The sequence below is a fragment of the Anopheles coluzzii genome, chromosome 3, assembly GCF_943734685.1.
Source record: "Anopheles coluzzii chromosome 3, AcolN3, whole genome shotgun sequence".
Lineage (NCBI taxonomy): Eukaryota > Metazoa > Arthropoda > Insecta > Diptera > Culicidae > Anopheles > Anopheles coluzzii.
The window spans coordinates 61,083,246-61,110,156 of record NC_064671.1 but is presented as its reverse complement, the minus strand read 5'-3'; the positions used below and the strand labels follow the sequence as shown (position 1 = coordinate 61,110,156).

Below are 26,911 nucleotides of genomic sequence, written 5' to 3'. Positions count from 1 at the left end.
TTTACACTTGAACACACTAAAACTCAGTTTTTCTAACCAAAAATCAAATATTTTTCTAAGTATTGCCCGTTCAACCATAAAATTGGAATTTAATAAAATTTATGAGTGAATAAAAAGTTGTTTTTACTGAAAATTACCGAATTTGCTTTAGATTTCCTACCGATAACCTCTAAAAACAATCTGGACACTCCGCGCCAGCAACCGATCTGCTGAAATCAATTGCTCCTAGTCAATAATCCACTGCTCGTAATCAAAAATAGAGGATGCTAGTCAAGAATCTATTGCGACTATTCAAAAAAAGTAAGCGGCTAGTCTAAACTCAATTGGAAAACCCTGTAATTGAATTATCGAATTCTTACTTTTGTGCTGTTTAAAGTCCAACATGTCGAGCAGTACAGTTCAAATCTCCATTTAATAGAGGAGTGCAAGGTGTCATACAAGTCCTTAGTACCCGTTATTCCCTTCCTGCCAAGCTCCATAGAAATCTCCATTCATTATAGCGACCAAAATCATAGTCATAAGCAAAGATTCATAAGCCTCTGTTATAAGAAATTGCTTAATTGGTTGCCAAGTGCTTTGATTGATGGCTTAAAAGTAAAAAAGTAATGTTACTAAATTGCATACATATGAGTAAAACATTCACGATTTTGTATGTGGTTAAAGCTCAAACGTGATTTATTTCTTTTAGGAATTGTTCATGAAATATTTGTTGCCAACAAATTTAATCATCGGAATGGGTATAACATAATTTTTAATTTTTATAACTTTATTAGAAAAAAGTCGGTACAAATCTGGAAAAACTTTCAAAATCTGCAAAAATTAGAGCGAAAAATCTGTTGTCTACATTGTCGCTGGTTATAAATACCAGTAACCAGTTATCATGTGTACTTCTATGGGTGCCATGAACCAAAGCCGAAAAGGGATTGCTTCGTGTGATATTTTCTTTTATCAGTTCTCTCCAATCCTGACCATCCCTAGCTCACAACAACCAGCTTTTATCGACGCTTGCTGGAAAGACGCTTTTCGTTCGACGTTTTGCCGTTAGAAGTAGGTCAGTCCGGTAGCGTATTGGCGGTAAGGACAACAGAGCAACGTAACAGAACACGAACGTCGTGTAAGACGCTTCACATGTGAAGAATTTTCCATCCACTTTCGCATTATGACTAAATGAAAGCATCGTCTGAATAGCGCGTCGAGAGTACAAGCTTTTAATGAGGTTCTTCACCTTCTTCTGTAGAATGGGGTCTTTGTGGAGAAAATACGGGCAATAAATAGAAGATTGTTAAACCGTCTCACCCTACGGAACATGGGGCGTACAACGGCGGGACTTGAAGTCGATCTTAGCTATGTGACCGGGGTGGCGTATCTGAATAGAAGTTAATAACTATGTCTGAAAGGTAGTTTTAATGGCGGCAACACCAACGTGGCAACGAACTTGTCTGTCTAGAAGCACACATTCTTCGGCTAGTTTCAGTTTGTCTATCATTGAAGTTGAAGTTTCATGACTGGTAATTATGGTGTGAAGCGTTTAGTTTGTAGTTTTATGGTCGTTTTGTGTGCTATCATTTTATACATCGTCTTTTGTTGTTAAAGCAAGTAAAGTAAGTAATAGAAATGAAAATAATTTTATATTTTCCTATCCGTGTTCGCTCAAAACAAGCAGTAATACAGCAGATTCTTGCATATTCTTCTTATTTTCGCGTAACAACCGTTGTTGATCTAGGCCTGTCTTTGCCACCAGTCGGCCTATTAATGTCTTATTGACTACCTATCCGTACCGTACCAAGGGTACGCATAAGGAGGTCACGGTCCATAAGGGGCTTGATCCTATGACGGGCATGTTGTTGTTTACGACTATTATTATTATTATTATTATTATTATTATTATTATTATTATTTTTATTTTATTAATTGCTCGGCCACGTTGGGTTACAGCAATAGTGCTTACTGACTATAGTATACAATTATTCACGAAGGAGTTGGAAGGAGTTTATGGTACGGAAAAGGAGCGAAGACGGGATCGGTAGACAGGATAGGATATGTTGAAATCGAACAGATCAGAAGTACTATTAAAAGACGACATACCATGGAACCATGGAACCGATATCCGTACTTGTACGTTAAACTATATAAATGTCGCTTTCAACAGAATAAAATTATTATTTTCAAACAAATAAAATGGGTTACTTATTCCATTTCTCTCTCGGAAAGATTTTGAAAAGTATGTAAAGTAGGTTTTGATATGGTATGGTGGTACGGTCGGAAAAAGTATTGATGAAAAACTCACAACATAATTGCTGTTTGAAAAAGCCTCATATTTTATTCAAACCCATAATTGATATCTTAACTCCTCTTTGTGGATAGAATGCGGATGAGAATAGTACATAGCCCCTCGGAGCAAATTTTCACGGATAGCTAGTGGAATTCCATGAAGCATGGCTTTAAAAGCACACTTGAAAATCCTCTGGCTCCGTTAAATCTACTCGTTTTTCTTACCTTGGCGTCTAGCACAAAGAAAACACGGTTTTAAGTTGTCGTTGTGCGATTGTGACCTTCAAAGGGTGAGCTAGAGAAGACAAACTTTCGCTTTACACAGGGAAGACGAAGAGCGGTTGGCATATCTCTCGCAAGAAAGAATGTATACTTCTACCATAAACAAAGATGCAAATAAGGGCCTCTTCAACCTGGTAACATCTGGTGTGACGCCGACGGGAAACAATAGCATTGAAAGCAGAAAAAAATATAGAAACACTCACCAAGACTCTGAAAAAGGTGGTAACCGATTGTGTGAGGAAAAATTATGCAAATTATTACCTACAATATTAGCTTTCGTTTTACCGGAACCGGGGGGGGGGAAGGTCGAAACGGAAAAGGTATGGTTGGTGTAAAAGGATTTACACGCGATTCTCTGTCGAGCGAAGGCTTTGTTTGTGGGGGTTTATTTTAATTTTTCGCTCCCATGGTTCGCTTTTAGCAGGGTTGAACGACAATGAAGGAATCTTTTTTCTCTAACGGTTTGGGTAGTTGTTTAACTTTTATTTGAAAATGGTGGGTGAGTGATTCTGGTTTTTTTACTCTGCCACGTCTTATAGATTTGTGGCTTGGGCTGTGCTTGATAAAGCTATTTACCGATGCAATGTTTTCTCTTTGTTTATCAGTGTTATCCCCTTCGAAACAAAATGCTAATTTATGGAAAACAAGCGGGTAAAGCTGCATAATTTGTGTTTTGGAAAATTATGGGCCGATCAGGAAGAAAAGAGAGAAACACAAGTGTGGAAATAAATAAGATGGTTAAGTCTCCACTAAATCTAGCCTTTATTTATTATAGATACACCAAACGTGTTCGGTTGGGTGACATTGCTGACATTGTTCGATTAATCTATAGTACCTATGGACGATGTAAAGTAAGTGTAAAACATGGCAAAGATAGCTCGGACATCTAAATACTGTAGAATTAATTAAAACAACTCATTCCCTTGCAAGCGTGTCATAGCTCTATGCTCCTGGTTCTGGATTTGGAATGTAAGTAAGGTTCCTTCACTGCTGTCACGCGTAAATGCGCTTCTACTTGCTGGATCCTGCATTTAGCGTCGGTTCATTGCTTCCTCCTCGCGTCTGAGCGCTTGCACCAGCACGATTCCAAGCACGGCATTGCAGGTCTGGTTATTTTTGTTCGTGTTAGTATAAAGAAAATAAGGGAAAGAGATGTTTAAGAAAGATAGCGGGTACATATTTAATAGCAAATTCGATTGAAAAAAAAAAACAAAAATCTCACGTGTACGGCAGCCAGTATCATAGCCATGATGGCGGCCCAGATGGACTTATCTTCCAGGAACCAGGTCAGCTCGTTGACGCATCCATTGAAGAACGCATTGCCGGTAACGGTGTCACGACACTCCAGTGGCAAGGGTTGACGCATCACCATGTAGTCGTTCGGTCCGTCCGCTCCACAGCAACCAATCTGTATCGAACAACGAGACACCGTACGATAAAAAAATCTGCTCAGATCTTGTGATCAATGGGTGCTCCATGAGTGCTACACTTTATTTTACAGTAGCAATTCACTATATTGAAATCTTTACAGAAGTATCTTTCATCAGCGAAATCGATTTGTGGGAACGATCGGTATCGTGGGAAGTGCTATTTCTGATAGTAGCTGTTATACATGTAATGTTTTATAGTTTTACTGTTTATTTATTCATCGTGGAAGTACGGGATATAAGGAAAAGGTATACTAACAGCGAATCATGCCCAGGTAAGCACAAAAAGAATCGTTTTAATTAGTGTTTATGCTTGCCCATGAAAAAGGTATCGAGAAATGAAAAGTGCTATAAAAGAAATGATCGATTAATGCAAAGCATTGCATACCAGCAGATAGTTTATAATTAGTTACAGATGAAAATCGATCAAAAACGTCTTATCGATAAAGTTGATTATGTTGCAAAGTAAACTAGTTTAAAAACATAAAAGTTGAATGCAATACTAAACTTTACTTTCCATGTACTGAAATATTAGGTCAGATATAACTTTTTATTTATAATTCGTTGTTTTTACTTCCTTTCTTTATCACAGCTCGTTTGAAGAAACTTGGAGCCCAAAGAAATATTGAGTTGCAAAAATGTTGCATATGACTTGTAATTTTGTTTTTTTTTTGCTTATTATCAACATATCGTCTATGAGATCTTTTTGGTTGGTTGCGGTAAGAAAATATTTTTAGTTTTGTGAAAAAAACTTTCTACAGGAACACATAAAAAATAATAAATATATCATGAGACACAAACCACCTTGTAAGCCTAATTAAGCCAAGTTTAAACTTTCATAAAAATGATCCTATGAACAAACTGTAGGCTTTATGCACTTTATTAGTACCTCGCCATCTGATAGTCCATAACTGCAAAGGGACTTTCTTCGGAGGCCATGCCTGATAAGTATTCTGGATCAACCTTATAGGTGCTGGCGCGTTCAGTGGCTTTTCATAACTTATCCATTTCATAGACATGCAGGGAATAATCATGCATCTCCATGCAGTATCGATGGGTGAATATTCACCCATCAAATATGCATCAAGGAATCGTATTTCAGTATTAATTTCTACCATTTCCCTCGAGTATACATTTTCTTTCTTTGGATGGAATGAAGTGATACAAAAGAACCATAAGAGCAACATACAACGAATGCTTCTCAAATTACGCATAGCGTGGTAGTGATGGGAAGTGTTTGATTTCAATAATCGATTAATGAACTGTACATTCGATATAGGGTGAGCTATTCTCCACGCAAAAGACAAAAGGCAACACATTAGGAACACCGGGGAATTCGAGAACCTTAGGGATTGCTGATAGAGAATGAGAACTCATTGGAAACTGGGGAGTGAAATACAGACTGAGGCTGAATCATGAATATACGTACGCTTTCTTGGATCAGCTTTAGTGCGGCAGATGAATGCGGATGTTCGGAAGTGACGATGAAGCGGAGCATCGTTTGACGAATCAGCGGCTGGATGCTGGAGTTCATGGTCGAGTAGTCAAGCAGAATGGCCGAACCAATCACGGTCAGAACGAACAGAAATACTTGTGTGCCGATGAACTAGAAAGAAAAGAAAAGAGATAGACAAAATTAGAGGGAAACTTCATGACGTTATCCGCACTTGTGGCTACATTTAAATAAACATTTTTTTTAAATAATAAACATTTATGCAAAAAACTAAAAAAAGATCAAAATAAAACAAATCAATAGTTTTTCTTGTCATCATGACAGATTGAAATTTCAAAAGAATTACAAATTAAAATTATCCTGATTATTAAGTGGCTTGATTGTAAAATAAAAGTCAGTCAGTTATATAACAAGTAAATGGTTAATTTAATGTCACAATTGCTTTATGTTATTATATGTTAAGTTTATAAGATCAGTGATAAGGTCAATGATGGCCAATCACTTAACATTTACAAATAAACAAATAAACAAATAAACAATTACCCTAATTTTTGTTCATCGATTTTATTATAATTTTAATAGCTTAACTTCACGCTCTGTTTTCAAAAATATAGGCATATATACTGTAAGTCACAGACATTTGATTCTACGAACTATATGCAACGTCAAAGTTTTGATGAAGAGTATATTCCTCCACGAAGAATTAATTATCAGTAGCTTATCAATTATGATGTTTCAATCAGAAACGACGCTGCTGCCAGGAAAAAATTAAACACCTCTTTTCCGTTCTATAAAATGCTTCCAACCCCTTCCCAGCACATTTTTATTCACCGATACGTGGAAACCATCATCCCTTTACCGATCCCTGCTGATCAATTGACGTGAGAATCGATGCGATGAAAATTGCACAATTACGAACATGATTAAGCCATGTAACGGGGCCGATTATCCTGCCGCCTGTCAAATATCTCCTCCGGGCCATCACCGGGCTCTAGCCGATTAAAATACAATCGAACGAACGAGAGCTACCTTCCGGGCAGCGGTTGGTATGTGTATGTGCGTTTGTGTGTGTCTTGGTTGATTGGAAAGCGTCCGTTTACCATCGATTACGACGGATTGTGTCCGGTAGGAGCTTCCCACAGAGATTGGGCATAAATTACAATGAAAACATTATTAACGATAGCACGGAGAAGTATTGTGGAGTGGATCGAGCTCTGTATCGTTTTGCTATATGGAATTGCATGTTTGACATAATGGAACTATTCAATGTAAAAAAATGAGTGAAAATCGTCGATTCATTGTCGTTCTAAAAACATTCATTTAAGTCGAAAAATTAAAAAAATACTTCGATTTGTATCAAACACTTTACATTTACATACACAGATGTGAAATTATTACTGAAATTACACAATTACTACAAAGATGCCGTCAACAGTTGCATAAGTACAATATTATTCTACGAAGAATAGATGAGCTCGGGATCATTTATGATTGGTGTACAAATTGCTTAATACGAATTGGGTTACATGAGCTCGTAAAGAAACGACTTTCTTGTGCGATAAGCATTTTATTCGCACAGGGCTATAGTCTCGGCCCACACTGGCCAGAAGCTAAAAGAATTCGATAAAATTACACGATCTTCACGCAGGTGCATGCATTCAAGTACCCCATGAATGAGCTTCCATCAAGCATAGAAGCATTCGTTGAAAAATTCAATCAACTATAGCCATTCAATTTTTGCTCAATAGCAGCACGATGTGGGCGATTCAGTGGCACAGACCGTCCACTCGATGATGAATATCGCGAAAGCTGATCGTACCAACTAAAGGGAATCCAATATAGCCTCCATCAAGTGAATTGAACCAGTCGTCAAATAGAATTAATATAGGCAAAACGTTCGTTTTTTTGTGTGTAAATGGTCGGAGATGGTAATGGTATATCCTATTCATCGAAATCATTTCGCTAGTGGTCTTCGAAATGGTGCCGCTAGGCGGGATTTGAAACATGAATGCATTTCTTTAAAGGACTGCATTGCAAATATTGATAGATACCTCTTTTTTTGAAGAAAATGATTTTGCATTGTAGGTTGGCTGTTAAAGTAAAAACTGCACATTTTTTTCTTAATACTTTGTTGTAATGTAATAACGTAACACGTACAATTTATTTCTGTTTCAATTAAACTTTTTATTTTTTTTTTCAATAAGGAAACCTTAAGCAATACGGCAAAGCATTCAAAGTGTAAACACTAAAGGAATACTTGAGAAATTGTAACCCAACTTTTTGCAAAACTTGAGCTGCTATTGATTTGTTCCCTATTGAAATCATATTCAATGCGTACATTGATCCCACATGAGCGTCTACTTTATTCCACACACAGCTTATAAAAGAAAGCTTCCTTAAGGTTGAATTATACATGTACCGTATGGTAGATTGAGTCATTTGAATATTTAAGAAGCCATTTCAGCTTTCCTGTGACAAAATTATGCCTATCTCACAGCACGTTTCGGTCGATTACAAGCGACGGAATGGCTTCATCATCATATAACCGAACACTTTTCAATGCTTTTCCACACCACACTGCTTTTCATCCGTACTGCGGCGTTGTACCGGTTGACAAGTGGGTAAATTAAGGGGCCGCAACTACTCAACCCTACGTAGCGGCATGAAGCTCCAGCAAATGAAGTTCCACCTTCTGCCAATGGAACGGAATATTATTCTTACAAATTATGTTACAACATCAAAGTGTACGCCCTGCTGTATGGCCTGTTGCATGAAGGAGAAGTGCCTCAGTATGGGAATAGCTCTTTCTCCTGCGGCATCGTCTTGCGAGGCTCGTTGCGAAATGGAACAAGGTGGGTTTCTTTTATTGCTAGTTCATCGTTACATAAGCCATCGGTTACGAAACGAAGACAACCTGCCGGTAACCTGCCACGATGGTGGCCCATTCTTGGATCCCATCCCTTGAGGTAGGCAAGATCATGCATATTGAAAAAAGCCTTCGAAGCAAAAGCCCACCAGAGGACACTTCCGTGTTTCGTGATGGTTATGATACTCGTTGGTTATGAAGTTTGACATCAGGCTAGTGGATTGATCCTGCCATACTGCTCGATGGTGCAACGAATACGATAAGCTTGGGCAGTAGGAGCTTCAAAAGGAATGAAAGAGTATTTTCTTGAGCAATGAGTCAATATGCCTCTCGCTTTCACTATCTTGCCATCTTATGATCATTTTACAATCTTGAACGGTGCTATGCAGAAACTCCATTGTGATGGCAATGACCGTGCTTGTGGTTGATCTATTTGGGAAGCAGCCTTCCGGGGTGTATCAGTTTACTTCTTACGAAAGTCTTGTTCTTGTGTAAATAATGAATAACGAGTAGCAAGAAATGAAAGTGCTTTTACAATATAATATAGGCCAAGTGGTTGTAGAATAAAGATGAAAATTTCGAAAATTAAGACCAAAATAATGGATTACACTGAGGTACTATTTGTGAAACTTGTTTTCATTGGAGTAAATACTATATCATACAAATGGAAAAATAGTTTGAAATATTATGCAAAACTCAAAGAAACTATTGTAACGCAATTAAACTATTTACGTTTTAAAAACATAGATCCATGTTGCGAAGAATAGATTAACGATCCTTCAAAGGCATGTTGTATTACATGAACCTGATGAAATTATTTGAGTCTTTTGACTTTTCATCTTCTGCTAGGATTTTCACGAGATAACTTATTTCGTGTGACTGGACGGGCGGAATTGGCAAATGATTTAAAAATATCAAAAAATTGGAGAAAAAACCGCACACCTTCCAGCCAGTGCGTATTATTGTCCACTTTTTAACCGTCTCTGAACGGTGTCCACAAGAAAAAACAACATAAACCACCAGAAATCACCAGAAAGAAACCTCAATAGCCGGGGGCAATGCGACGCTTCGATGCGGCATTTGATATGCTTTCTCAGGAAGCAAGTAGCTCTGACTCTCGGCTTAGAGGCAAGTCGATGCACGGTGAGAAAAACACACGGACTAAAGCCAGCGAAACAATGATTTACAAAAAAAAAATTAAACCGCTTCCCTTCTTGTTTCATCTTCTTTCTGCCTTTTTGCTTCAGCTGTTTTGTTTGGTTTTTTTTCCTTTCCTCCAGATCAGAACGAAGCCTACATCGGGCAGCATTCTGTGTTGGCGGCCCTGAAACCTTTCGACCAGACGGAAAGTATTCTTGCATTGATGGTTTCAGTTTTTTTTTCACATTTTCTCTTTCCCTTACCATTTGTGGTGAAAGCTTCAGACGGGAATGTGATCACTGCCAACCAGCACACTCCTTTCCCCCAGCGAAGCGGTCAAGGAAGCATACGGAAAGAGTGTCCTGATTTGCTGCTACTTGATTTTCGCCTTCCCAGCGCCCACACCCGTACCGGATGTTATGAAAACCAATTTCCGTGATGTGATTGGAAATTTTTGTCATTTTTCATCATCTCCTACCGACCCGTCCGTACAACAGGTCTGTGTACTGCCAACCCGTTTTATCAGTCCAGTTCTGTCCTGTCCGACGAATTGTTGTCGCTCCAGGGAGGGCCAGGTTTTTTTTGCACTCATCTGTAGCCCTTTAACGTTCACATTTAGTGTCTGAGTGTAAAGCGGGTTTTCCCCTTCACGTTTGTGCTTCAAAACGAACATTCTGGGGTAATGGGAGTTTTTTTTTGTCCTGTTTTCTTCGAGCTAAATTGATTGAGTGGAAACAAGAAGCTGGCATCTCCTCCCGAACGAGCTGATCTGGCCGATGGTAAATTGTTCGTTTCGAGAGTGCAATGAACGAGCATGGATACCAATTGTCTGTTCACCTTCCATCTGTCTGGGGGATCATTGCAGAGATCCTTGCTCTATGGTACCAGCCGTGCATCATGCCTTTCTTTGACGTTGGTTGCTGAATTTCATACGGCAGACATCGGTCGACTGACAACTGCTCATTATTCATAAATCCATTTGGAAAACTTAATTAATTAATCATCACCATGTGCAGCACCGGATGCATCGCAGTATCAATCGTTCGCATTGTTAAAGGCAACCAAAAAGGTGCCAGAGGGGAATGAATGAATCTCTACACCGGAACTGTGTGGGACTGGACCGCACGTTGCTCGTTCTCGTCTTTTACCCTTTCCCCGTCATGAACGAAGACCAATTATTGAATGACGTATGGCTTTACGTTGGACACCTTAACATTGATGATTTCGTGAACATTTTCTTGTACTTTAATTTAACTTCTCGTGTATCAAACAGCGAATGGATGATAGGCATTCAATAACTATCCTGAACTTAAACTTACTATATGCTCTATTTTTGCTATGGCAGACATACTTCGTGTCCAATTTATAAAACTGGTGTGACAAACACTTTGCTCAAAATGGCAAAATAATTGATTTTTGCGGTGTACAATGAATAACTAAAAAGGGTTTTGTTTTTTGAATTTCTGGTCTGGTGTATTATAATCAAGACATAGTTTTAAAATATATCACCGAAATGTTAACTGATCTATAAATAAGCACGTCATAACCGTATTCCTCTTAAATTATATTCTTCGGAGTTATGGCTCTGTCAGTCGTACCACCAGATTGGATTATTCGATAGATGCTTTGGCTCCTACAGGACCGGACAGAATCGATTCTCAACCAGAATCGCTTCCTCCTACCACTATCCAGTTTCAGAAGACCAGCATGACTGCCCAGAAAAAAGAAGAATCTCATTCTTTCTACTGAAAGTTACATAGTTTTTTGTAATGCACGATGCATAGTGTGCGAGAAATCTAGACAGTTTTTATCTGTTTGATAGAATCCTTGAAATATTTTTGTTGTGATTCTTTATTGTTAATTATAATCTATTCATGACTATGCATTCTAAAATGCCAAAAGTAGTCATAGAGAGAAATTGGGCTTTGGAGAATTGCTTATCCAGATTGTCTCCTTTCCCATCGGTGGAGAGTCAAAACTGAGTTACAACTTTCAACACAGATATATAAAATATGCTGCTGGTTCATATTTGTAGGCAAAGGGGTATCTATTTTTCTAGAATTTTCTAGATTTTTCTAGAAGTATCTATTTTTCAATTCTCGTAACACGGTAGTGTTTGCGAAGCACTAGACAACTATTCAAATAAACATCCATTGGACCTTCTTCCCATCCACTTGATATGCCAGCGAACTGCTGAGTATTATTGCGAAGACAGGGAATCACTTGAATTGCAGTACTTTTAAGAATAAAAAATCACTGAAGCGATTTACAATCGGATTGCTGAGGTATTTTATTCAACCATTATGATCTGCATGATAGTTGGTTTCTTCCCTCGATTTCATGTCGGAAAACTGATATTATGATTGCCATTCGTGATGTATGGTTCCAAGGGCAAGGCATAGGTATTAATAATTTGTAGAATATATAGTTTGAATATTTTGAACATTGAACGCTCGGGTTGGAGTAAAATTTAACGTGTCAAAATTCGGTCATAGGATTAAGGATAAATTTTGTAACCGGGTTAGGTTGACATTTACTAAGATGGCTTTATATTTACGATCTTTGAAACAAACAAATCACCATCGCTTGCAAGAATATAAAATTCCACCCAAATTGACAAAAATGTTTTGCTTGCCTGACTAGCTTTACCACGAAGCAATGTGAACAAGGAAAAGTCATCCCAACTTTGACGGTTGCGGTACCGAGAAATATTCCCCAATGGCAAATAATCAAATAGCAAGCCAAACAAACAAATAAACCAACCGGCAAACAGGCGAACAACGGTTGACCGATGGTCGGCCGGTGTAAATTGTTGAAACCACAAGCATCTTTGTGCAAGGGGGTTGGCAATCTGGACGACGGGATGGAGAGACATTTGGAGTTTATGATATAATCAGCATGTTTATCCCAGCTTTGGTCTTTGACTCACACACCACCCTACCTTCACCCGGGGACAGGGAAGTTGGGCTTTCTCCCGAGGCTGAAACTTTCCGCTATGGTATACTGTGGTCAAGCGATGGTAGAGCTGATGGACGATAGGGAAGTTGTGTTTATTTTCTTAAAAAGCGATGCTTTTCGTCTAGGGCTAGACATCTTGTGACTTCTCCGGTGCGCAATTTGAAACCGATTGCGTGTGGGTAGTGCTGGAGAGTGTTTGCACAGATGGTACCTCAAGAAAGACAACGTAGGGTTAGGCACAACAACAGTTAACAGCAGAGAGTCCTTTCAGGAATTTGATGCTCATTAAAGCGAGCGTTTGAAGTATTGAAGAAGCAGATTGCAAGCTTAAACAAGCTTTAGCTTTGAGTGAAATTATATTTCTACAACCGTTTTAGGTTGACGATATACGCCTGCTCGCAAGCGATCGGCAATCGCTCGGCAAGGTTTGTTTAATATCGTAGCTTGTATTTGGGTATGAAACGAGATTAATTTTTTTTTTGATAATTGTCTCGATTAATTTTATTTAACGAAAATTCGAATCCTTTGATGGTAAACGGTTCTTTAAATTGAAACAAAGAGCGTTGATTGGAATTATTTTTTTCTTACTGTTAGTTTTTTTTTCATCAACTCCAAATAGTTTTTGTTTTCAAATAAAATGTCATTTAAAGTAGACCATTTTTCAGCCTTGCTTATATATCGTTATACAGGATTTCGACGATTTATTGGTCAGTTCTCATGATATTTTTGGTGCGTTCCCACGATGTTTTGGTCGTATCCCATAGATTTTTGGTTCGTTCCCATAATTTTCCGATTGGATATCAATACAATTTTACCAAAAAATTCAGGGAAACGATCAAAAAATCGTAAGAACGCACCAAAAAATATGGGAACCCACCAAAAATTGATGGGAACCGACCAATAAATCGTGGGAAACTCTGTATTGCTTATTAAATTGCTGTCCTCTGAGAAATGAATTTAAAAATAAAACAAAAGGTATCTTTAGAATAATCCTGCAACGACAACATCATTTCACAGAAGCGGCTTAAATTAAATCGATAAAATGCATTAAATGAAGTGCAGCTTGGATTGAATGCTAGAATGAATTGCCTGTGGTTTTGTGAGTGCAACTTCATCGACAATTTCCCAGCGATAACGAAATGGATCGATCGAAAATAGGAATGAAGTTCAGGATAGCTTTGCTTAGAAATTTATAAATCATTGCATCTGCTTTTTGGCATACATGGCCTCAATACAGTGCGGTAGGAGATCTGAAAGGTCATTGCTGAAAAGGGAAACACAAATCAAACTGGCATAAGCTGGTATACCTCCTGACACTTTTTCCTGGTTGATAACATGCACTTTTACATTGGTATTACAATGAAACCGGGTTCATTTTCCGAAGCACCTTGATACTGGCACAAAAACACCTATATCGTAGCTCAAACACATATACACATACACACGTATGTGTATACGTAAGTAAGAGACATCCTGCTTCAGACGATGCTCGTTCTATGGCTGCCTTTGCTTCACTCGAACGAATGGTATGCTCCGAATCGTAGAAAAAGTTGTTGGAGGAAACATTTTGCATTCCAAAAATTCAAACCACAAACGTAAGCAAGGCAAAAGGAGCAAAGTAGTAGTGTGCGGGGCTTTAGCTAAATTGAAAGCAAAAGCTTAGAAAGACAAATTCCATGTCGATGGATGTATGTTCCTTCGACAACAAAAGGAGCTTACAAAAAAAAAATGAAAGCATTGGTATGGAAGGCATCATTGAACGGAAAGGATTTCAACGAAACGGCAAACACAAAATCCCTGTTTAAAATGAAACGATTTTAGGGAAACGAACATTGACAGCATGCTAGTGTGTCCGTATGGGCGAACTGGATTGTTGAAGGTGAAATCGAAAACAAGGCATACCGTGAGACAGACGCTAGAGTAAAGAAGCTTTTCAAAGGAATGCATTATCAATGGGAATTCGATTTTTTGTTCCTGTAGTCATTGTGCATGTGTTGAAACAGGAAGCACAGATTAAATTGCATTGTGCATTTCGGAGTGTTACACATATGCGGCAGGTTTGATATGCATCCAATTTCATGGGAAAGACAATACAAACAAATGATAATTTTGTTGCATATATTCACTGCACTTTGTAAATTCGAGTGTACAGATTCGAATGGACTTCAGCGAAAACAGTTGCTGAAAATATATGTACAGTTATTGTTTTGTTGAATTTGGTAAATTCAATTAGTCAGCCAAATGAGAATAATGAGTTTTTTTTTTATTTTTTTATTATTATTTTTTTTATTTTATTAATTGCTCGGCCACGTTGGGTTACAGCAATAGTGCTTACTGACTATAGTGTACAATTATTCACGAAGGAGTTGGAAGGAGTTTATGGTACGGAAAAGGAGCGAAGACGGGATCGGTAGACAGGATAGGATATGTTGAAATCGAACAGATCAGAAGTACTATTAAAAGACGACATAGCTCTTACAAAAGGCTCATTGCGAGCAAAACGTGTACGACATATAGGTAACTGGAGACGAAAACGATAACGTAAGGTGCGACAAGGTGCATACAAATGTAAGCGCGACAGAAGTGAAGGAGTATCAATCGTATTGAGCAATATGCCAGCGACGAAAGAAGCCTGAGCGACCGAGAGGCGGTGCTCCAACTTGGCAAGGCCTAATAGAGCGCATCTATCGTCATACGAAGGAAGCGGAATAGAGTGATGACCCAGCGACCTACGAAATACGATCCTTGTAAAACGTCTCTGGATCCTCTCAATCCTTTGGAGCAGAGATAGTTGGACAGGAGACCAGATGACACAGGCATATTCCAGTACGGAACGGACCCAACAACAATAAAGGGACTTAAGACAAAAAGGATCACGAATTTCAGTGGACATGCGACAAATATAACCAAGACTTTTGTTGGCCTTGTTGATGACATAGTCCGTGTGCTCCTTGAAAGAAAGACTCGGGTCAAAGAAGACGCCAAGATTCTTAGACAAGGACGCACGGGGAATAGGGGCATCACAGACACTATAAGCATGAGTTATACTTGTAGGAGATCGGAAGAAAGACAAGACAGAACATTTTTCAGGACACAGGACTAAACCGTTAGAAGGACACCATGTAGAGAATTTACAGAGCCAGGATTGAAGGACTAGACAATCAGCTGTAGAAGTTACAGGAAGAAAAATTTTAACGTCATCCGCAAATAGCAAGAAGCCGTTAGGAGGAAGGATCGAAGTACAGTCATTGAGGAAGAGAATGAACAGTAAGGGACTAAGGACACTACCTTGAGGGACACTCGAAGAACTAAGAAAACATTCAGAGAAAGAGCCACAGATTTTAACTGCATATGAACGATTCTCAAGATAGGAGTTGAACCACGGCAATATAGAGCCACCGAAACCTAGTTTTCGAAGCTTAGCAACAAGTAATGATAGAGGTATACTGTCAAATGCCGCTTTGAAATCGGTATAGATAGTGTCTACTTGCTTACCACTAGACAGATAGTGATATAGAGAAGACAAAAAACACATTAGGTTGGTGGACACTGAGCGATTGGGCATAAAGCCGTGTTGTTCCGTAGAAATATAATTTTTTACACAAGGCATTACAGATAAATGGACAATTGACTCGAGGATTTTAGAACACGCACAAATAATAGAAATGCCTCTGTAGTTTGATGCTAGTGTGCGGTCACCTTTCTTATAAATGGGAACAAGCCAAGCTAGTTTCCATTGACTAGGAAAAATCCCTACACTAAGCGAGCGAGAAAAAAGACGAGTGAGAATAGGAGTGAGGGTATTGCCACATTTTTTCAAAACACAGGCAGGGATGCCATCGGGGCCTGGTGAAAACGAAGTTTTAAGTTTGGATAAAGCGGATTTTACTAGGCTTTCACTTACAACGACTTAATTACATGATATCACATCAGAGGGCGTGTAAGACAAGCCTACGTCCAAAGGAACCTTAAAAGTACTAGGATCGACAAATACACTAGAGAAATGTTTGGCAAACAGGTTACATATATCAGGATTGGACGTAGCAGAGGACAGATCAAGAGACAGGGTGGATGGAAGGCTGGTAGAGCCTCGCAGAGAGTTCGCAAAACGAAAGAATGACCCAGGATCAATAGTGAAGCGCATTTGAAGACGCCGAACGTAGCGACGATACAGATGGCGATTAAGAAGACGATAAGCCTTAGCCGCATATTTATATACACAAAGATTGTGTAAAGTATTATTTAAACGGTAGGCGCGATGAGCGCGGTTTTTGTCCGATTTTAATAGACGTAAAGCTCTGTTCGACCACTTAGGATTAGGAGCGGGTTTAAGGAGAGGACAGCAGGAAGGGAAGGCGGAAGTGATTACATTAGTAAACGCTGCTACAGCTTGATTTATGTTACAGTCAGCATCAATAAAGGACCAATCGGTATCGGCTAATATACGATGAAGCTTTTGGTAGTCCAATTTCCTAAAATTGAACATACGAGCCGTAGGTATTCGTTGGGAGGATGCAGGGCGAGAGTGCGTAAGGAGCACGCTTGTCTCAAGAGCAGGATGATGATTGTCTAGCGCGACGAGTGGTACAGGTGAAGCTATGACGGGGGAGCAGCACTCCAAGAAGGCAGCATTGGCAAATAGAAGATCTAATTGTCTTCCGCGTATATTTTTTATGCCGGATAATTGCAGCAAGCCGTTTACCGACATTCCATCAAGCAGAGAAACATTTTCACGAGATACACCAGTAGGAATGAACTGATTAACGCACGATGCCGACGGTTGCCAGGAGAGTGATGGTGAATTAAAATCACCAAGTAACACCATTAGATCATTTGGTTTAAGTTTGCCAGCAACGTAACTAACACTCTCATGTAAATCGTCAAGGACTACTTCGGAAGAACGCAAATCGGGTGGGATGTAAACGGCGCCGATATAGATTGCAAGGTTTTGAAGCTTAACAATTGTCCAAACAGACTCCAGCGAGTCGAACGGCAGTGATAAAGTTGACGTGTTCAGCACGGAAGAGCAGGCAATGAGTACACCACCACCACGGCAACGGTTACTGTTGAGAGAATTTCGGTCGCAGCGATAGATGACATACGCATCCTCCGAGATAAGAGAGGATGGAATTGAGGCATCGAGCCATGTTTCAGTTAGCACCAACACATCCATACCAAGCTCAGATAGAGAGAGGCGTAACTCGTCTAGTTTTGTGCGCAATCCTCTTACGTTTTGATAGTAGATGTTTAGTCGATCGATCGAAGGAATGAGAGAGCGAGATGCGCCGGGAGTGCTCTCGCTGCAAGTTATTAACGGCGGAAGAGAGTCGGACGGATTGTGTGTATTAGATGCAGGGTTAGCTTCCATCAATTCGGGTAAAGTCGGTAGTTCATGAAAATCTTCAGCCGGATCAGCCGGTTTACGCTTGCTGAAAGTACTGCGTATAAGGCAAGCTCATAGGACCATGATCGGGCGAAATAGTGAAATCAGCGTTTCGCAGTTGTGTCGTGTGGATGATAGAAGGCGGCGATGAATGATGATCCGATTCACGGGTAACAGGCGCAGAAGGTGCATGGGATGCTGCAGTAGTGGGTCGCCAAACATTGACGGAGCGGGGATTAAGGTCGATGAACTCCTTAAAAGAGATCCCGCGAGGCCAGGTTGAAGCAGCCAAAGCAATAGCCCGGTGCGAATCCGGTACACCAATTTTAAAAGATACGTAGGAGAGCGTAGAAAGATCCCGGTCGCGTCGTACAAGGCTGTATACCAAGATGTCGTCTGTCCCTATGTTGGAACAGGCCATTTCACGGATCGCTTCAATCGGAGTATCAGGAGCAATACGGGAGATAAAGACCCAAGTCCGGGGTGGGCGTTCAGGAACGGTCGTAATATTGTTGCAGAACAACCCTGTACCCGATGACAGCATAGCGCGTGTAACGGTATTGGTAGGCGACGGATCGGGAGAGCGATCCATCAATCGACGTTTGGAAGGATTCTCACCAACAGCTTGATGGGTGAGCTTAGAGGCCGCAACTGGATTCGTGGTCGTTGAGAGCGTAGCAGGAATCGCGGAATGGTGAGCACTCGATGTAGTAGTATGCGTGGCAAGATGAGAGTTGAGCTTGTTCATTAGTGAGTTGAACGAAGTGAGAAACTCACGGTGCATGAGATCAAGCCCCTTGATGCCATGCTTAACTTCATCAAGCGTTGTGAGTAATGGAGCCTGTGAGTAGTTGCGTTCCATTGAGTGAGAAGCAGTAAGTGAGTCGATGAAATCTTTCACGGAACGAATTGATGATGCTGATTCCTGTTTCATCAAAGCTATCTCGTTTCTAAAACAATCCAGTGAAGAGGAAAGTTCAAGTCGCAAGCCAGCTGATGTCGCCTGCACAGAACGTGAGGTATCGCGGAAATCGGACTGCAACGATTCCAACAGGTAGGCAGCATCACGAGAAAGGCCGTGCGAGAAGCGTAAAGTGTCAACGGCCCGCAAACGCTGAGCACAATCCGCGCAAGCCCAGAATAGATTTTGTGACTTCTTAAAATCACGCAGGAGCGGGGTTGAAAGTCCAATACACTTATCGTGGTAATAGTGTTCACACAGACCGAAGCACGGAATTGGATCGTTGGTAATAGCACCTTCACATTTCTTACAGATCACGGACGCCATCGCAAAATAGCGCAAAGTTCAACTGCACAGTGAGTGGTCACAACAACCGCAGGCGGATCGCAATGTTTATATGTTGAACCGTACACAGGTGCCGCACAAATTTGTGATACGTGAACGCGCGAGTGCAAATTAACCGAACTATAACAGTTCAAGCACTTAAACACCAAGAAAAATCGCGGTAAAAATCAACTTGGAAATAGCAGAGTGAGAAAGCACAACCAGCCGCTATGAGTGACAAATGACAATTGATGGTAGTTTTCAAATAAAAGCACTCGATGCTGTAAAGCCCTTTTCAAATGTTGAATATGAGATGTTTAAACAAATCCGGAAGTCGATTAATTAACGATAATTGATAGATTGGAGCATTGTGCAGGAGCATTATGAATCGAATGATAGAAGACGTTGTAATAAATCGTTGTGAGTGTCGCGGATCACGGAGGCTCACTTACATAATTGATAAAACTACAATATTATAGTTATGTTATGTTTGCCGGTCTGGTAGTCAACTCGTACGACTTAACGACATGCCCGTTATGGGTTCAAGCCCCAAATGGACCGAGCCTCATTCACAAAAGGGATGAATAATCTTAATAATTACAGACTTTGAAATATATTCCAAAATCCAATGATAGCACAACATAAAACACTAAAAAAACTTTTATTGCACACATTAAACCCACGAATGAACTCTTTAGTACACACTGAAAAGGACGAAAAACAGTCCTAAAAAGGATGTTTTTCTATAAAATGATAAAAATAAAATGAGAGGTGATGGTCAAACAGGTGTGCGCAGGAATTAAACAATCTCACAGCACGTAATAAAGGATCATTTAAGCCAACTGAAGTGCGTGAATTTGGAACAAATAAAGGAGCACGAGGGCGTAAGGAACGAATTGGAATATATAAATGCAGGGATGAAAGAATGATTTGTGAATCCACAGCATTAGATATGAGCGAAGCAACAAACATTATTTGGGAAATGTGACGGCGTTTCTCCAATGAGTCCAAACCCAAAAGATGGCATCTTTGTTCATAGTCCGGTAGGGTATCTGATGTGTAGCCGGGCATTTTGCTGACAATTTACCGAGTAAATGATCTCTGCACTCTTTCTATGCGGTCAATCGATGTAAATGAGCTGGGACACCAAACAACAACACAGTATTCCAAAATTGGTCTTACTAACGAACAATATAACGCTTTTAAACACAGAGGGTCGGTTATGCGGATTGAAACACGTTTTATCATACCGATTGTTTTACGAGCCTTATTAACGGTAATGTCAATGTGTTCGAGGAATGATAACCTGCTATCGAAAGTTACACCAATTCTTTTATCTTTTTTTAAAAGATCTTTTACCGAGAGTACACGATTTATTGCTATACCCTCGAAGTTGTAAGCAATCGTAACGGGACAACGTGAACGACTGAAGGACATGACATGATATTTTTCGGGGCATAGAACTAGCTGGTTCGATGAGCACTATGATGCAAATCGGTTGAGGGTGTTTTGGAGCGATACGCAGTCATCAACAGACGATATAGATTTAAAAATATTTAGGTCATCTGCATTACAAAGAAAACAATCGTGTGGAATGACAGAGTTAACATCATTAATAAATAAAACAAACAATAAAGGACTCAACACGCTACATTGAGGCACTCCCGATTTGTATGAAAAGGATTTGAAAAAGCAGGAGTTTAGTTTAACACGAAAAGAGCAATTGCTGAGAAACGAATCAAGCAATGTGTGAGTCAATGAAACCCAATTTGGATAGCTTCGCAAGAAGGATAGGGTGAGGAATACGGTCAAAGGCTGCTTTAAAGTCAGTATAAATGATAACAACCTGAGAACCGCTGTCTAAACTAGAGGTGATAACGGAAGTCAAGGAAATAAGGTTTGTCAAGGTAGAACGTTTAGGAAAGAAACCGTGTTGCTGAGGTATAATGCAGTTTCTTGCAATAAAGAGGACATGTGAGTGAACTATAGATTCAAATATTTTGGAGCTTGCACAGAGGATGCTGATTCCACGATAATTGGTAGCGTTTGCGCGATTACCTTTCTTAGGGATAGGAGTAATATGAGCTAATTTCCATGTGTCCGGAAATGAACATGAGTTAATGGATATACGGTACAGTTTTAATAGGAGAGAACCAAGCACAGTATTGCATTTCTTGTATACTGCTGCTGGAATGCCATCTGGACCGGGATTATATGTGTGTTTAAGATTTTTTATTGCTTGTAAAACTGTGCTAAGGTGTAAGTTTAGATTACTGTCGTTGATTACATTGGTTGGCGTGTTATGAGTGCTATTAGAGATTGATGCTTTGGTTTTGATTGATTCAGCATTCAGCACACACTTGAAAAATGTTCAGCTAGAAGGTTGCAGCAGCCGTCAGTACCGGATGCAGAGAGATTATCAAGAGTTAGATGAGAAGGGATATCATTAGATTTACGACGTTTATCAGCATATCTCCAAAAGGCTTTAGGGTGAATTTTAAACTGTGCTTGTACTCGGTGGACGTAAGATCTAAAGCAAGCTCCGTTATATATGCGATATGCATTAGAGGCGTATTTAAATATGCGCTTATGATGAGGATGTCGCATGTAATTACGTAGTGTGTGATTGCGATCTCTTTTGAGGGAGCGGAGTGTAGAGTCAGACCAGGGAGGGGAGTTGTTAGGTTTATAGGTGGGACAGCAGGAGGGGAAAACCGAGATAATCTCACTATATATAAAATCGAAAATCGCCACAATGACGTGAGAGTAAACATTCAGTGAGAGCGTTGAGAGCAGAGCTCTCTTAGCAACGCGCGTTGCTGCGAAAGGACTTGCTCCATGCCACACTGCCAGCCTGCGGGTAATGAGGGCAATGGTTACTTAGATGTTTTGTTTACACAAACCGATTTGAAAACACATGGTATTGGATATAATGATTTTTTTTAATAATGAAAGTTGCAAATTAGCCACCTGATGATAACGTGTCCTATCTCATACCCCTTCCCATCACGAATCAAGATATTCAAGGCAATATTTAAAAAAACATGTTTGAAAACTATGCAAAACAGCTTAATTGTGAAATAATTGATATTCCAATTCATTCAATCATTAATAAAGCCAACCATACTCATTATTGGTGCTTAAGCACCTCGAATACTACATACACCGTCGTCATCGGCAGATAAGTGTGGTACAGAATATCCTGTAAAACGGGTTGCCAGGACGTCGAACATGTACACTTCCTCAAATCTTCTTCTATTTGACGTAACGTCCTATGCGGACATGCCGGCCTGTATAGACTTTCGAGACTTAATTCATTACCACGTAGCCGGATAGTCAATCCTTGCTACGGGGGGCCGGTGCGCGGGCTTGAACCCATGACGGGCATGTTATTGAGTCGTTCGAATTGACGACCACGTACCACGGGACCGGCACAAATCTACTACTCCGCAATATTGGCTGAGTCGGGACAAGGAAAACGCATGACAATAAGAGGCGGATGTAGCCGAGAGACCCTAAGCGGCCATATGCTAAAAAGCTTTGCTGAAATTCCGAGCAAGAAAGAGGCGGATGTAGATGGCTTGAAAATTAAAATTGAATTTGTAACGATTTTTTTCAGGATGTCCTTCCGGAACAAAGCACTAAAGGGAGAGATGGTTCATTGCGCAACATTGCTGCAACATATAGCGCGTTAGGTGAGACAACCGTGCGCACTGCATTTAGCCGGATAAGCATAAACTGCAGAATGATCCACAATGAAACTATGCTTACTGTAGCGTGCCCAAGAGGGCTGAATTGATTCTGACTGTATCTATCAAGAGTGATGGCGATATCTACCATGTGATGCTATCACCATTTTTTTAAGTTATATCTACGTATATTAGACGATACTGAGCGCGGAGCCTTTTGAATATTTGCAGAAAGAGAGAATTCTAAAGCTGGATGATAATCATCTGGTCATCTCTACAGCCGATAGCACCTGAGAGTTTATATCAACGGCGCTCTCATTAACAAAAATTAGATGTAATTGACGTCCCAGACTATTTTTGATCCCTGAGATTTGACGGAGACTACACTCTGTTATTATGTCACAAAAAACATTATGTTGAGCATTGCTTGATGAGTGTACATTACTTGAAACAGAATAGTTTTCAATAGGCGTCCAAATAATAGAAGGCATATTGAAATCACCTAACAAAAACATTGAATCGTTTCTTTATAGACGGTGTTGAACCGCATATCAATACTATCGCTAAGGCTATTTAACAATACGTTATTTGCTATCATACCTGGCGGGATATAAATTCCACCTATAAATAGAGATACTCTCTGCATGCTTATCTTTACCCAGACCATCTCGATGATGGCTGGAGATGTAATCAATTCGGTGATCAGATCCGTTGCACACGCAATTATTATACCACCACCACGAGAGTACGCTGTTATTAAGAGAGCGGTCGCAACGGTAAATGTTGTATTTGTTATCCGAGAAGAGCGAAGACAGTATTTGTTCGTTTAGCCACGTTTCGGTAAAAACAATGACGTCATAGATGTAATCGCTGAGTACGAGAAGTAACTCATCCAGTTTCGTACGAACGCCACGCACATTTTGATAGTAGACCGTGAAAATGTTGCGTTTCGACGAGCGATTATTGCGACTGACATATCCTGTTGGAGTTCTCTCAGTTGTTGTAGTTATTGATGTCGAGGGATCGTATGTGTGGGTTATAAATTGGATGTGTGAGCAGTGGCCAGCGGTGATGCTATTAGTGTATGATTGTTGGTAGTGGTTATGACAGGTTTCACGCGTAAAACCGATGTTGTTATTTGTTGTTTGCGGTAATCAATAAATTCCCTGTAGGTTATAGTGCATGGCCAAGTGGACGGAGAGAGTGCTTTGTCCCTTAGTGCTGACGACATCCCAACTTTGAAGGATACAAATGTTAGTGTGCCAGTATCACGATCTTTCGGTGTCAGCTTGATGATGATGACGTCATCAGTCCATAGTTGTTCCTTGACGAATGTCTTTACCTCGGATTCGGATACCGAAGGAGCGAGTGTGGTACAACCAAAATTTTGGTGGTGCTGAAGGTACCGTCAAAATAGGGTGAGACGATGTTGGCGGTGCTGCTGTAGCCGAAAGAAGTGCAGGGATCACATTCGGTGAAGGCGGTGAACGATCGATGAGTCTACGCTTCGATGTGTTTGACAGGTCTTGTTGATGTGTTGTGTGTGCGGTGAGTGATGGTCTGCGTAGTGACGTTGTCGGTGCAAGTGGAGTGGAATGGGTTTGGGCTATTGCTCGAGGAACCATATCACCAAGTGCAGTGGCTAACGCTTTTTTAGTTTCATCCAAAGCCGAGGCCACGCGCCGCTCAAACTCCTCTATTAATTGCTCTTTGGGAGATGAAAGAGCAGATGACAGCTCTTGTAGCATCAAGGATCGACCAGTACGCCGCGACTCTAGGCAATCCAAACAAAACCACAGGCACTGTGTGTCTGTTTTAGTGAGTTCCTTGTACACGGCACTTGTAACACTAATACAGGAGGTGTGGAACCGGCGTTTACAAACACCATCACACGTGTATGTCGGGTTATCTGAGGTCACAGGGCGCGAACAAGTTACGCAAATATCGGTCATTATGAAATGCGTTGACACCCGAAAGTTTACCGAACTATAACAAGTGTAACAATTCACTGAAGCAGAAGATACTTGGGAAACTGTTGAGTTTATGTGGCGACTGTCGTAAGTGATCAAACAGAATAGTGTAGATTAATCACGACGATAATACTGTGGACGAAATCGGAAGGACGTTTGCACTCGATGACGTATGAGACGTGAGTGCTAAAATATCTCTGCGGAACTATCTATGGTCCGTGTATTTGCGGCCTTACAGATTTCTAAAATCCATTATACTTCAATTATATTTCAAAGAGTAATCGAATCAAATTTTTCGACTCAAATCGAGTAAAAGAATAAAAACACACATAATCAGTTTATGCTCAAGAATTCGTAGAAGAAATGATGTAAACCTGATGCCATATTACGGTTTTAGGTTATTTTGCCTAAAATACCAATATTAAAAAAGGCGCACAAATTGATTTCTGAATGCCATCATAGCTGAGACAACGTTGCTACTCAATGTTGTAATCACTAAACACTAAAAATATTTGTTTATTTGAAAGTATTTTTTCAGTTTTAGTGAAAAATGTAGAACAATTTTCCACAGAAAACAAAAATTGAAAGTTGTTGTTCAATTGATTCATTCATTAGTATACTAGAATATCACCTATTGGCCCTGAATTAGTCGCGTAGCGAAAACGTTGACTATTCTTATAGGAATCTTGAAAACGCTCTTTGATTAGAAACTGTATTTGGCGAAATCTAAATACCTAGCGGTTTCGGTCACTATCGAGATGCCAATAATGGTGCAAATTTAAAATAATGATGGCGCGACACCTGATTGCCGGATTCGAACGAATCGTCCTATTTTTAGTCATTGTTTTATGCTTTTGCAACATTCCTTAAGAGATGACCATGTAAAGCAGGACAGCATGAAAAATGAGTAATAAATAATAAATAAACTAAGTGAATATAATTATTTTTCTCGATAAAATAAATAATAAAACTTTTAGTTAAAGCTTGATCTGGGACTAAATTTAAGCAAGCCACTATCATCATTAATGACTTAGCGGAGGGTATATCTTACATGAGTGTCTACGGAACATAAAACGATCTTTAACATGGAGATCATTGCTCGTTGGCGAATATTCTAAAACAATGAATCGTGAAACCTTCATACCTTTTCCTATGAGATTAAGATTGTTGTTGTACGCTGATTATACAATATTTCCTGACAGGAATAAAAATTCTACCGACTCCTCTGAAAGCAAAGAATAGTTTGCTTGAACTGACGCCAAAGATAACGAGCGAATATAATGAACGTTGTAAAAACAAACACGTCTTAAATAAAACAATAGATGGAAGTGACATTCGCACACACCATGACACAGATATAATCACCATCCGGAAGGTTCATTATAGTTCTGCACTTCCGCGTACCGTAGCCAAATGCGATGCACCCGAGACGGCAATGGGCGCACTACTGAAAGCAATTAAAGTTATACGTTTGGCCGCGTCCGGTTCCACTGCAGTTGAGATTGTAATCTTTGCTGGCAAGGAGCGACACGGTGTTCTTCCGCTGGAAACCATCGAAAACGTTTAATAATACAGAAAGCAAAAGAGGGCAAAAAAACAAAGTGAAGACAAAAGAAACACGCTAACGACAAAATGGTGGTGTTGCTGAGCTGGCACTAGAAAGGAGTGGCTTTGTCATAACAAAATAGGGAGTGCCAAGAAAGCTGGAAAACGCACTACCACCAGGGGATGCATCGCCATCGGTTAGTTCGGTTGGTTGATTATTGAAATTGGTTTAGCCCGGGAAAGGTTCCGGATACGGACGGCTGCCCGAAAACTGTCAGCTGCAAGCGCGTTTTCTTTGAAAAGGGGAAATGGGACATTTTCTTTGTTCCGACAGCAAAGCCGAACGCCGTATGCAGTATTCATGGACGGCTAGGTTGCGGCCAGGAATTGTGCTGTATTATTCATGCTTTAATTGACACCGAAGTGTCATGTTGTATAAGTTATAATTTTCCTCACGCTGGCGCTCACTATTTTCCTGGGATCGGATGTAATCAAACCGAGTAGGGGCAAGACATTCCTGGGAATGCTTTGCTGGTTCAAGGGACGCAACTTTCGAACGTCTTGCTTCTTTGCTCGTCTGCAATGATTCGTTACGGCTGACCAACCGATTCAAGTTCCAGCACATGTCACGGTCGTTACATT

The 26,911-nt window shown here is 40.1% G+C and overlaps 1 protein-coding gene across 1 annotated transcript in view; it reads right to left on the bottom strand.

The window, feature by feature from the left end:
• Window positions 1-3,291: 3,291 nt before the first annotated feature.
• LOC120956771 (tetraspanin-2A) overlaps window positions 3,292-26,911 on the bottom strand; it is a 58,854-nt gene continuing 35,234 nt past the window's right edge. The window contains exons 3-5 of the mRNA XM_040378497.2: window positions 5,410-5,586; window positions 3,776-3,961; window positions 3,292-3,659 (exon numbers count right to left, since the gene is read on the bottom strand). Coding sequence (XP_040234431.1) covers window positions 3,585-3,659; window positions 3,776-3,961; window positions 5,410-5,586 — 438 coding nt within the window. The 3' untranslated portion in view covers window positions 3,292-3,584. The remainder of the gene's footprint in view (window positions 3,660-3,775; window positions 3,962-5,409; window positions 5,587-26,911) is intronic.